This window comes from Salmo salar, chromosome ssa02 (genome assembly GCF_905237065.1).
Source record: "Salmo salar chromosome ssa02, Ssal_v3.1, whole genome shotgun sequence".
Classification (NCBI taxonomy): domain Eukaryota; kingdom Metazoa; phylum Chordata; class Actinopteri; order Salmoniformes; family Salmonidae; genus Salmo; species Salmo salar.
Window position 1 is genome coordinate 31,060,309 of NC_059443.1, and position 12,476 is coordinate 31,072,784.

The following is a 12,476-nucleotide window of genomic DNA, read 5'->3' on the forward strand; positions in this document are numbered from 1 at the left end:
AATGTTTTATTTGAACTGTTTTAATTACGTTGGTAACAAATTTATAATAGCAATAAGGCCCGAGGAGCTATACCACGGCTTAGGGCTGTTCTTACGCACCGCTCAAAACAGAGTGCCTGAATACAGCCATTAGCCATGCTTAAATATGCTTCAATTATTGTGAGCTCTTGAGTCTATATATGCATGATCTTCATTACCAGAAAATGCCATCATTTTATTGGCAGGGATAAAGAAACAGGACCACAACACGATGCAAGCAAGGTATTGGCTACCTTGCCACCCCCACCAGACAAAAACAAAGATATACAGTACAACTAATTAATATACATTACAATCACATCTACACAAGCGAAATAGCTGATAATACCATCACCAAACCTGCATTTCCTTTATTGACTCCACGGGGACTGAGGGTTGGGACCTGTTTCTCAAGTTGGACTTCGCAGAACGCGAGCTGAGAGACATGTTGTTTCCACACCACCACGAATATGTCTTTGAAGTCTGAATACAGTATCAGAATTCTGGAAACAGTTGCAATTTTTTCATGTCACGTGGAATTCTTATATTTTGGTCCTTGGTGTCCTGGGCTGGCTCGAGGGGCTCAAGCTGCAGTTCTCAGATACCACTTTCCCACTAATTAAATTGTGTTAGCTGTTTCCTTGGTTACGTAGGACATGTTCTTTTGTGTATTTGCTAATCGGGATCATTGGGGCGTCCATACCCTACACCCTACACCCTAACCTTAACCCATACCCTAACATTAACCTTAACTATAACCCTTGCCTAACTCCAACCTTAACACTTACCTTAACCCTTTTCAATGTCAACTTCAATGGGGTATGGACGTCCCAAGGATTCCGGATAGCACGGACCGTTTTTTTTCTGATAGGGCAGCTACAAATACATCCCTGCAGGCTGCACCATGATGACCATATAAATAGTTCGGGTAGTGACACCACAAATCCACATGATTTGTCACGGTCCACTCATGGGGCCACAAAGCAACTTCTCATTATCTCATTGAGAAATGTCCGATATTGATTCATTTTTAATCAATGTAGAAAGATAAGTTTGTAGGACGCCTTTTTGGCCTACACATGTGGTTGTTGTGAAGGCTGCTAGTCTACAGTTTGTCTGTCGTCTTTCTGTATTTGTATATTCGCTTTAATTTGTAACGTTACACTAGAGGGAATGGGTCACACAGGTGGGATGCACAAGTATGGAGAGCATACAGGCCAATACAAGCCATTATCTTTCAAACATGCGTCTGTGTAATTAATGATTATTACCAGGAGAGAGGGCCATGCATTGATACATTGGTGCAGCTGTTGAGTGTATCACAGGATACAATTATATATATTTTCAAGACGCCTCGATGACATTTTGTAATGTAGGCCCTGAGAGGAGCAGAGACAATTTATTTCCAAATTCACACTATAATCCTCTTCATTACTTGATTTTACTAACGGCTTTGTAAACTGCAGAATTTGTGCATCCCAACATAGGCCAATCGGTTTGCCAACACTACGAAGAGGACAAAATGTATGTATAAATGTGCCGTATACTTTTTAAAACCAGTGGGTGGCAGTGTTTGATCGAAGAATGAACCGTCTGGAGACTTAATAGCGGACGTCTATCAATAAGTATTGTAGGTAGGTCTATACAATGTCCAATGGAAAATAATAACACCAGGCCAGTCAGGATCAGATAAATAGTCGAAATGTCTTGATTATTCCCAGTGAAGGAAGTGCTTTTGTGATAAATAACATTTTATGATAAATAACATCTCCTAGCTATCTTTTCCTGTTGGCTACGATAGCCTATGATAGGTATATGTCTATATTCCATCATGTCTGGTGGTCAAGTGTAACCTGGTCCCAGATCTGTTTGTGCTTTTACCAACTCCACTGTCATTGTCAAACGAAACAAAACATGTTTGACATTATAATTCCGAAAGGAGTTGGCAAGAGAGCAGAAACAGACTGGCACCCTGGCTACACTAAGTGGCCTTTATGATTTGGCTCCCCTTTCATCCCATTTGTGGCGCACAATGCCTCAAAATATCAGGGATATTCCTGCAGGGCCAGAGACCCCATACAAGACCTCCCCTTTATCAACGGACTTCCCCCTCTGCCTCTGTGCTCAGGCTCTGGAGCGCCGCCGATCGGTAATAAGAATTTTCATTCTCGCCAAGATGGAGGTCTCTTGCCTATTGAAGATAGAACAGATTGCCTGCGTGTTACAGTAGAATATAATTTCAATGGTGTTGCATTTCCATTTTCTCGGAAAATCTAGAGGAAGTCAATTCTTTGGACATTATTTTTCCATATCGGTATTCCAGCCATGAGCTCTGGAGAGGGAATAGATGAGGCTGCTAAGGATGCGGCCGACATAGCGGCGTTTTTCAAGTCCGGTAAGTGAAAGAGGGGCGAGCACCTCCGGTAGCCCACTGTATCGATAATGCCATCTACATTGTTCCGTATAGATGGTAAACTGATCAACAAATTCAGCCATCGGTGGGTGGATGCGTTAGAGAGATACGATTATTATTCTCCTCAACAGGCTCCCTGTCATCCTCTCTGCTTTTATTCCAATATGATAACAGAGTCAACCTCGGATTATAGTAAATTACGCACACTTCAATGTAAAAAAAACAAAAAAAAACATACGTGTCGTGGATGGTTTCTAATCTAGAAATGAAATGTAATAAATGTATCCCTATCCCGAGATGTGTGTAGACTACATCTTTCGATTATTCTGTACCCTGCGTCGTGGCCAACGAACCTTTTGCAGTGAGCTGCTTGTTAGTCAGAACCACATCCTGTAGATTGTGATAGCCTATCATGTAAACAAACTGTAGCCTATGATGCCGCCCAGGTGAAGATCTGGAACATAACTGAGTTTTAGGCCAGGCCTACGTATCCTACGGAAACATCACATCTTCCTGTTTACTCTCATACAATATGTTATGGAATAACCCAGAATAGACTATCACTTTTTTTCTATTGCTGTTTTGTTTATTTAGATACCCATTAGTCCATCAGGGCAATACACGAATCCCTATAAAATTAATCCTTACAAAATATTCCGATGATTGTGTTATTAGTGTTATTTATTTTAACATATCTAATACTATTGAGTTTATCTCTGGTATACATTCTAATTATTTTTCTCTCTAGTCAATTACATTTTTTAATTGTATTTATTTCACCTTTATTTAACCAGGTAGGCTAGTTGAGAACAACTTCTCATTTGCAACTGCGACCTGGCCAAGATAAAGCAAAGCAGTGCGACAAAAACAGCAACACAGAGTTACACATGGAATAAACAAAACATACAGTCAAAAATACAGTAGAACAAAAGAAAACAAAAAGTCTATATACAGTGAGTGCAAATGAGGTAAGTTAAGGCAATAAATAGGCCATGGTGGCGAAGTAATTACAATATAGCAATTAAACACTGGAATGGTAGATGTGCAGATGAATGTGCAAGTAGAGATACTGGGGTGCAAAGGAGCAAGATAAATAAATACATTTACATTTTAGTCATTTTAGCAGACGCTCTTATCCAGAGCGACTTACAGTAGTGAATGCATACATTTCATACATTTTTTTTTTTCTTCGTACAGTATTGGGATGAGGTAGGTAGATAGATGGACTGTTTACAGATGGGCTATGTACAGGTGCAGTGATCTGTGAGCTGCTCTGACAGCTGGTGCTTAAAGCTAGTGAGGGAGATATGAGTCTCCAGCTTCTGAGATTTTTGCAGTTCGTTCCAGTCATTGGCAGCAGAGAACTGGAAGGAAAGATGACCAAAGGAGGAATTGGCTTTGAGGGTGACCAGTGAAATATACCTGCTGGAGCGCATGCTACGAGTGGGTGCTGCTATGGTGACCAGTGAGCTGAGATAAGGCGGGGCTTTACCAAGCAGAGACTTGTAGATAACCTGTAGCTAGTGGGTTTGGCGACGAGTATGAAGCGAGGGCCAACCAACGAGAGCGTACTGGTCCTAATGGTGGGTAGTGTATGGGGCTTTGGTGACAAAACGGATGCCACTGTGATAGACTGCATCCAGTTTGTTGAGTAGAGTGTTGGAGGCTATTTTATAGATGACATCACCGAAGTCGAGGATCGGTAGGATGGTCAGTTTTACGAGGGTATGTTTGGCAGCATGAGTGAAGGATGCTTTGTTGTGATATAGGAAGCCAATTCTAGATTTAATTTTGGATTGGAGATGCTTAATGTGAGTCTTGAAGGAGAGTTTACAGTCTAACCAGACATCTAGGTATTTGTAGTTGTCCACATATTCGAAGTCAGAGCCGTCCAGAGTAGTCATGCTGGACGGGCGAGCAGGTGTGGACAGTGATCGATTGATCGATGCATTTAGTTTTACTTGCATTTAAGAGTAGTTTGAGGCCACGGAAGGAGAGTTGTATGGCATTGAAGCTCGTCTGGAGGTTAGTTAACACAGTGTCCAAAGAGGGGCCTGAAGTATACAGAATGGTGTCGTCTGTGTAGAGGTGGATCAGAGAATAATGACCTAACACAATGTACACAACATTTCCCCCCACATTAATTGGGGTAAGAATGTAATTCTGTTAGGTGTCTTGGGAACATCCTATGACCACGATGAGACCACCTCAGATGATCCACAGTCAGAGCAGCTGTTGTTTGCGCTCAGCTGTTTCTGTAGCACCTGGTCTGGTGCATCTTGGTCAAGAAGTTTGTTTCCCACCATCCCCATTGATGACACACAGACGGAAGTTTGAGTGGGACAGACAGGGTCAAGCTGAAGTGAAGAAAGGACTGAGTGTTTTGGAAAGATGATTGATATAGCCTAATGATTTATACAATACATTCTATTCTATTCTTTAGTGTATGCATGTTACATAGCATTGACTTGAGCTTTTAGGTCACTGGAGTCTGGAGGTAAAGGAAGTTAAGAAAGAGCTGTCTAAAGACAATGTTAGGAAATGTGTTTGGTGAAGGAATGTCCCAACATTAATGGAGACAAGGGACCTCGAACTATAAACTGATGGTAATCTCTAACAAGGTAGAAATATATGAATCGGCCTATGTTCCTTTCTCCCATAGTTACCACAAATATTTTATCTCAGTGTCTCTTTAAGACAGCTTGGAATGCTATAATGGATTGTATTCTATTGTTTCAGTCTACAGTTGGTATGTGGCCAGTGTTTTCTGCTGTAGCTTCTATAGACCATGTCCTGGGAGTTAACAATAACAACATGAACCTGAATGATGTGCATGAACAACATTTTCCTGTAAATGGTCTCTGTCTAGATTCTTTGAGGTTTGAGTAGCCCATTTCACCTGTTACTATTATTGTTAACTGTAAGGACTCAGCTTAGCTTGATATATCGGCTAATAAGGTTGTTTTTTGTGCAGTGTTCATGCTATTAAGTCTTTTGCATGGTGATGCATTTAGACTTTCAAATTTCACGCATATTATGTAGATGCTAAAACTGGGATAGCTAGTCATGACGGTGTAAGAGAGAGGCCAGTGAAACACAACACAAACAACATGACCCATACCTGTGTCCAAGCATACGATAGGAGCAATTGATATGTTGGCTGAGTCCCAAAAGACACCCTATTCCATATAGTTCACTACTTTTGACCAGAGGCCTATGCCTTTGAGGTACTATATAGGGAATATATTCACTATAATAGGGTGCCATTTGGGATGCAACCATGGATATGTTGTTTGGCCTGTCAGTATCCTACAACACCATTCATCCTGAAGCCACAGTGAAAGGACAGAAAAGGCCATCCCACTTTCTGTAACCTCTCCAGCAGGCTTCCTAATTGCTGCTGGCTTGTTAAGCGTTGAAATCTTGGCACAAAGTTGCTCTTTCTTGTTGCACTGAAACACATTTCTTTAGTTTGGGGAGCTCTGGGTGCACCCACTGTGATGCCCTAGTTAATCTCGAGTAGGACTTTGGTTCTGTCCCAAATGGCACTCTATTCCCTATATAGTGCACTACTTTTGACCAGGGTAGGAATAGGGTGCCTTTTTGGACTCGTATGGCTGTACTAGACGGCCTGGCTGAAGTTGTTAAATGTCATTTAATTGGGCTAATTTTAGTATTCACCTTTGTAGAGTATCTAATTCGGTGATATACAAGACAGTCTGTATTGGAAGTTGATATGCATAACATAAGCCATAGCTTGATGATTTAGGGAAGTCAACTATCAAAACAGTATTCTTTTCAGTTTATGGAGACATATTTCTGTTTGGAGTTGTTGTGGTAGTCATGGAGATGTTGTGCTAGTCATAGTCATCTATTATTCCTCGTCATTATCTTGTGATGAGGTAGACAGATGGATGTTATTATGTCATTCCCACAGACATTGTATAGATCCCACATTGTATACTGAGTCATCCTCTTGTGAGGTGGTCATAACTCATAGTCCACTTGACGATGAGGCTCATTACAGCAGCTCAGTAGCATGCCTATGATGTCAGCCCACACAAAGTTTTAGGTCTATGTCCCAAGGAATTCAAACTATTGCACTGTAAGCTTATATTCACTTTACACTGAGTGTACAAAACATTAGGAACACCTGTTCATAGACTGACATAGACTGACCAGGTGAATCCAGGTGAAAGCTATGATCCCTTATTGATGTCACTTGTTAATTCCACTTCAATCAGTGTAGATGAAGGGGAGGAGACAGGTTGAAGACAGATTTTTAAGCCTTGAGACAATTGAGACATTGATTGGGTATGTGTGCCATTCAGAGGGTGAATGGGCAAGACAAAAGACTGAAGTGCCTTTGAACGGGGTATGGTAGTAGGTGCCAGGTGCACCGGTTTGAGTGTCAAGAACTGCAAAGCTGCTGGGTTTTTCACTCTCAACATTTTCCCGTGTGCATCAAGAATGGTCCACCACCCAAAGGACGTCCAGTCAATTTTACACAACTGTGGGAAGAGTTGTAGTCAACATGGGCCAGCATCCGTGTGGGAACGCTTTCAACACCTTGTAGAGTATATGCACTGACGAATTGAGTCTGTTCTGAGGGCAAAAGGGAGGGGTGCAACTCAATATTAGGAAGGTGTTCCTTATGTTTTGTACACTCAGTGTCTATTAATAGTATGTATTTACTATTTACCTAGTTATTACATTGGCACCCACTTCTCCAGACAAGCTTTTTTCTGGATGCCCCAAACAATCGGAAAGGGGATTCATCAGAGAAAATGACTTTACCCCAGTCCTCAGCAATCCAATCCCTGTACCTTTTGCAGAATATCAGTCTGTCCCTGATGTTTTTCCTGGAGAGAAGTGGCCTTCTTTGCTGCCCTTCTTGACACCAGGCCATCCTCCAAAAGTCTTCGCCTCACTGTGCATGCAGATGCACTCACACCTGCCTGCTGCCATTCCTGAGCAAGCTCTGTACTGGTGGTGCCCCGATCCCGCAGCTGAATCAACTTTAGGAGACAGTTCTGGTGCTTGCTGGACTTTCTCTGGGCGCCCTGAAGCCTTCTTCACAACAATTGAACCGCTCTCCTTGAAGTTCTTGATGATCTGATAAATGGTTGATTTAGGTGCAATCTTACTGGCAGCAATAGCCTTGCTTGTGAAGCCCTTTTTCTGCAAAGCAATGATGACGGCACGTGTTTCCTTGCAGGTAACCATGGTTGACAGAGGAAGAACAATGATTCCAAGGACCACCCTCCTTTTGAGGCTTCCAGTCTGTTATTCGAACTCAATCAGCATGACAGAGCGATCTCCAGCCTTGACCTCGTCAACACTCACACCTGTGTTAACGAGAGAATCACTGACATGATGTCAGCTGGTCCTTTTGTGGCAGGGCTGAAATGCAGTGGAAATGTTTTTTGGGGGATTCAGTTCATTTGCATGGCAAAGAGGGACTGTGCAATTAATTGCAATTCATCTGATCACTCTTCATAACATTCTGGAGTATATGCAAATTGCCATCATACAAACTGAGGCAGCAGACTTCATATTTGTGTCATTCTCAAAACTTTTGGCCACGACTGTATACAGAATTTTGGGAAGGCATAAGGTTGTCTTGGCCTGTTTGATGTGAGTTGACTCTAACAGGGATCATCCCTCACTGTACTGTAAGCTGTTGTAATGCAGAGCTGCTCGCTGGCTATTCATAGCGTACTGTGGCATTGCCCATTAGCTTTCAATGACCCAAATCAGGAGGTCATTTTCAGTAGCTTTTTAAGGATAGCAGACTGAATGAATTGTGTAATTGAATTATGATAATTTTTCTTGCTTTTTAAGAACAAGACGAAAAATGTGTGAGGTATTACTAACTTTTATGACACAGCATCATTCCATGCTTTCAAATGAGTATGCTGTAGTGCAATCAGGCAGCTTTGATTTACAAGGTCTTTAATTTAACCAGGCAAGTCAGTTAAGAACAAATTCTTGTTTACAATGACGGCCTAGGAACAGTGGGTTATCTGCCTTGTTCAGGGGCAGAACAAAATCAAATCAAATCAAATTTATTTATATAGCCCTTCGTACATCAGCTGATATCTCAAAGTGCTGTACAGAAACCCAGCCTAAAACCCCAAACAGCAAGCAATGCATGTGAAAGAAGCACGGTGGCTAGGAAAACCCCCCTAGGAAAAACTCCCTAGAAAGGCCAAAACCTAGGAAGAAACCTAGAGAGGAACCAGGCTATGAGGGGTGGCCAGTCCTCTTCTGGCTGTGCCGGGTGGATATTATAACAGAACATGGTCAAGATGTTAAAATGTTCATAAATGACCAGCATGGTCAAATAATAATAATCATAGTAGTTGTCGAGGGTGCAACAAGTCAGCAACTCAAGAGTAAGTGTCAGTTGGCTTTTTCATAGCCGATCTTTGAGAGTATCTCTACCGCTCCTGCTGTCTCTAGAGAGTTGAGAACAGCAGGTCGGGGACAGGTAGCACGTCCGGTGAACAGGTCAGGGTTCCATAGCCGCAGGCAGAACAGTTGAAACTGGAGCAGCAGCACGGCCAGGTGGACTGGGGACAGCAAGGATTCATCATGCCAGGTAGTCCTGAGGCATGGTCCTAGGGCTCAGGTCCTCCGAGAGAAAGAAAGAGAGAAAGAGAGAATTAGAGAGAGCATATTTAAATTCACACAGGACACCGGATAAGACAAGAGAAATACTCCAGATGTAACAGCCCCCCGACACATAAACTACTGCAGCATAAATACTGGAAGCTGAGACAGGAGGGATCAGAAGACACTGTGGCCCCATCCGATGATACCCCCGGACAGGGCCAAACATGCAGGATATAACCCCACCCACTTTGCCAAAGCACAGCCCCCACACCACTAGAGGGATGGCTCCAACCACCAACTTACCATCCTAAGACAAGGCCGAGTATAGCCCACAAACAACAGATTTTTACCTTGTCAGCTCAGGGATTTGATCTAGCAACCTTTAAGTTACTGGCCCAACGCTCTAACCACTAGGCTACCTGCCAACCCAAGGTAATAAGATACTAGTCATCCATCATACCACCAGTGGTTTAATGAGACCAATGGTTCCAACAAAGATATAGTGTTTACTATGTCAAAGTACCTTCTATTTTTGTCCTGTAGTCAGGTGCCATTTTCCACCACATAGCTGCCTTGCTTTTCCCATTTGCCATATTACACAGTGGGGTTGTTCTTGTGAGAGGATGGCCGTTACATTGGCAACGGTATAAATCAGGATATTTTCTGTGTACATGATTGTTCCACTATCCAGCTCAGAGCAGGCTGAGGTTTGCCAAGTACTTTCATTTGATTGGTTCTTTGGAAAATCCCCTTTACTAAATTATTATGTCCCCATTCCATTTAAATATGACTTGCTTTCTAGTGGTAATATTATGCCATAGAAAGGTCACAGTTATCATCTATTTACCATCAATTGTTGGACATGAAAATTCTAAATGTCTTTGTACGTTTAGGAATGAAAAATGAGATTATGACTAGGCCTAATTAGACTGGCCTGTAATGGCCTGTAATGTGAGCCAAATTGTTGTACTGTCTGTGATCCAGCGTTATCACCCCGTGGGATCATGCTTATCGAAGTGGAAACTTAAGTGTTATGTAATAAAATGTCTACTGGCTGCTGCTGTGGAACAGACTTGACCCAACTAAAGTCTTCATAGCTGTGTCATAATAATGGTGTAGTGTAGTAGGGATCAGATGCTCCAGAATCAATTCACATCATGAGAAAGGGAGAGGGGGAGAGAGCGAGAGAAAGAGAGCGAGCGAACGAAAGGAAGAACAGAAAAACCACCTCTGCAAATGATAGAGTAGTTAAGGCTAAAGTCAGGGTGGAGTAGACCATCATGGCTTGCTTTTATACATATTCTACAGTCAGAAAGAATCCTCTTGCATTCTATTGCAAAGTAATTGGCAGTTGCTTCTAGTGGAGTAGAAGCAATCAGCCCAGAGTGGCATTGCACCATGAAACGGCCTCAGCCCAGCCACCATCATGCCATCCTCCTCATAATTGGAAAAAGAAGAGCTTTTGACTGGAGCTGTTCTGTTTTTCCCAGACTCACTTTGGTGGTTTGGTTTCCCCCTCCTCTCTTCAGCGAGTCCACTGTATGCTCACAATGGAGAGCAGATGTTTTAGTGCTGCTTGACTCTTATGTTTATTGTAGAGCTGTTTAAAAAGCAGCCTGCTGAATGTCTTTTATGAGATCCATGGCATTTATAGTATAGATTAGTTAGAGGTACCAGGCTTTTCACTGACCCACAGAACTATACCAGGCCACATCTCACTCAAAGCAGCAATCTGTGCACAATTCTGTAGTACAGATCATGAACTGTAGGCCTATGCGAGTTGTGTGGAAGAAATCGAAAGAAAATTGTTAAAACTGCATGTGTGATCAGAAGGATAGAAAAATATTTACCGGGAAAGATTCTTAAGCAAACAACCCAAGCATGAATTGGTAGTCAGGTGAACTACTGTCCTGTGGTTCATCAGAAAGTGACATTAGGAGGCTGCAGATTGCACAGAACAAAGCAGCGAGGATTGTTTTACGGTGGAGATATGATTCTTCTCTTGTAGTCATGCACAATGCTCTTGGATGGTCATCAATCAACAAGATCATAGAAAAACACATGCTTATTTTATTTCACAATGTACACCATTTAAAATGGTAGTTCTTTTTACACAATGGTTTCAGTTGTTAAGAGATAGACATTCAGCCATTACAATAAATACATTGTCCCCATCTATGTCTTATCTCGGCAGAGAAGAGAAATAGGCAAAATAACATTTCGATTCAGAGTAATAAAGAAATGTAATAATTTATCTGAGAAAACCAGAAACCTTTCAATGTATAAATTCATACAATACTTAGAACCACTTAAATATAATAAATTGGAAGGTTGTGCAGGACTATGGTAGAGGAAGGAACCAATCTATCTTTTCAGACTGTTAGATTATTTATCTGGTGAATATGGCAGTGTATTATGTCCGTTGTTTGTAACAGTGTGTTAAGTGCGATTGTATTGTATTTTAATGTTTAAGGACTCTTGGAAGATTAGTCCAAATGAGGATTAAAAGAGATCCTAATAAAATAAAATAAACACTAAGTCTAACGCTTACAGGGAAAGGAAACCAATATGGCATTTTGTAATTTGGGTAAACTATCCAGATTTGCATACAGATAACCGTCAATGTCAATAAATAGGAATTGAGCATGCAGAGTGAAGTCAATAACTAGCCTAAGGGATGGCTTAATTCAGTCAAGGATATAGAGGTATCAATCACAGCAGCTTCAGCCTGCCACCCACGTTGCCTGGGGGCCAGGAAGGAAGGAAAGAAAAAGGTATTGTGGGCCATGAAGAAGAAGAGTGGCTGTGGGCTGAGCCTGCCTGTGTGTCTCATTGAAATCCCTCATCTGATAAGAGAGGATTTCCTATCCATCAGTCAACCTCAGCCACCCACCCACATCCTACCAGACACACACACACACAGCACTAAGGAGGCGTCTGGAATCAGGGCATCTCATCTCAGAACCCTGGCCTCCTAGGTGTCTGTCTGCCGGCCGGCCTGCCTTCCAGTCTGTTTCCCTCTCAGAGACTAACTGGGATATCAAACAGCGCAGCAGGGTTTTATGTGTTTCTGAGCTTATGTATTAACACCCCTCTTCTCTCTGATGGTAATAATAAACTCAGATGCACACACACACACACACACACACACACACACACACACACACACACACACACACACACACGCGCGCATTTGATCCTTCCCGTCGTTCATACAGGACGGCATATTAAAAATCATATACTGTTAAAAGCCTTTGTTATGTTTTGAGAACATGCCTTTCCTCTTTTTAATGAGGTTGAGGCACACACACACACGTACACGCAGACAGGGCTCAGTTTGGGAATCAAAGCAGCATGGCCCATAGTGGGACTGAGCTAGGGGATGTTTGGTGTGGTGTGGTTGCAGCTGTGTGCCCTCCCTCTGCTT

General features: G+C 42.2%; 2 protein-coding genes across 8 annotated transcripts in view; one reads left to right on the forward strand and one right to left on the reverse strand.

The window, feature by feature from the left end:
- Window positions 1-887, reverse strand: part of LOC106579813 (dynein axonemal heavy chain 5) — a 69,074-nt gene extending 68,187 nt beyond the window's left edge. For all 3 annotated transcript variants that reach the window (XM_014160017.2, XM_014160031.2, XM_014160013.2), the window contains exon 1: window positions 379-887. In XM_014160017.2, the coding sequence (XP_014015492.2) occupies window positions 379-465 (87 nt within the window). In that variant the 5' untranslated portion in view covers window positions 466-887. The remainder of the gene's footprint in view (window positions 1-378) is intronic.
- Window positions 888-2,182: 1,295 nt separating this feature from the next.
- The window catches only part of LOC106579830 (triple functional domain protein), a 138,509-nt gene continuing 128,215 nt past the window's right edge, over window positions 2,183-12,476 (forward strand). For all 5 annotated transcript variants that reach the window (XM_014160062.2, XM_045702163.1, XM_045702176.1 and 2 more), the window contains exon 1: window positions 2,183-2,413. In XM_014160062.2, coding sequence (XP_014015537.1) covers window positions 2,344-2,413 — 70 coding nt within the window. In that variant the 5' untranslated portion in view covers window positions 2,183-2,343. The remainder of the gene's footprint in view (window positions 2,414-12,476) is intronic.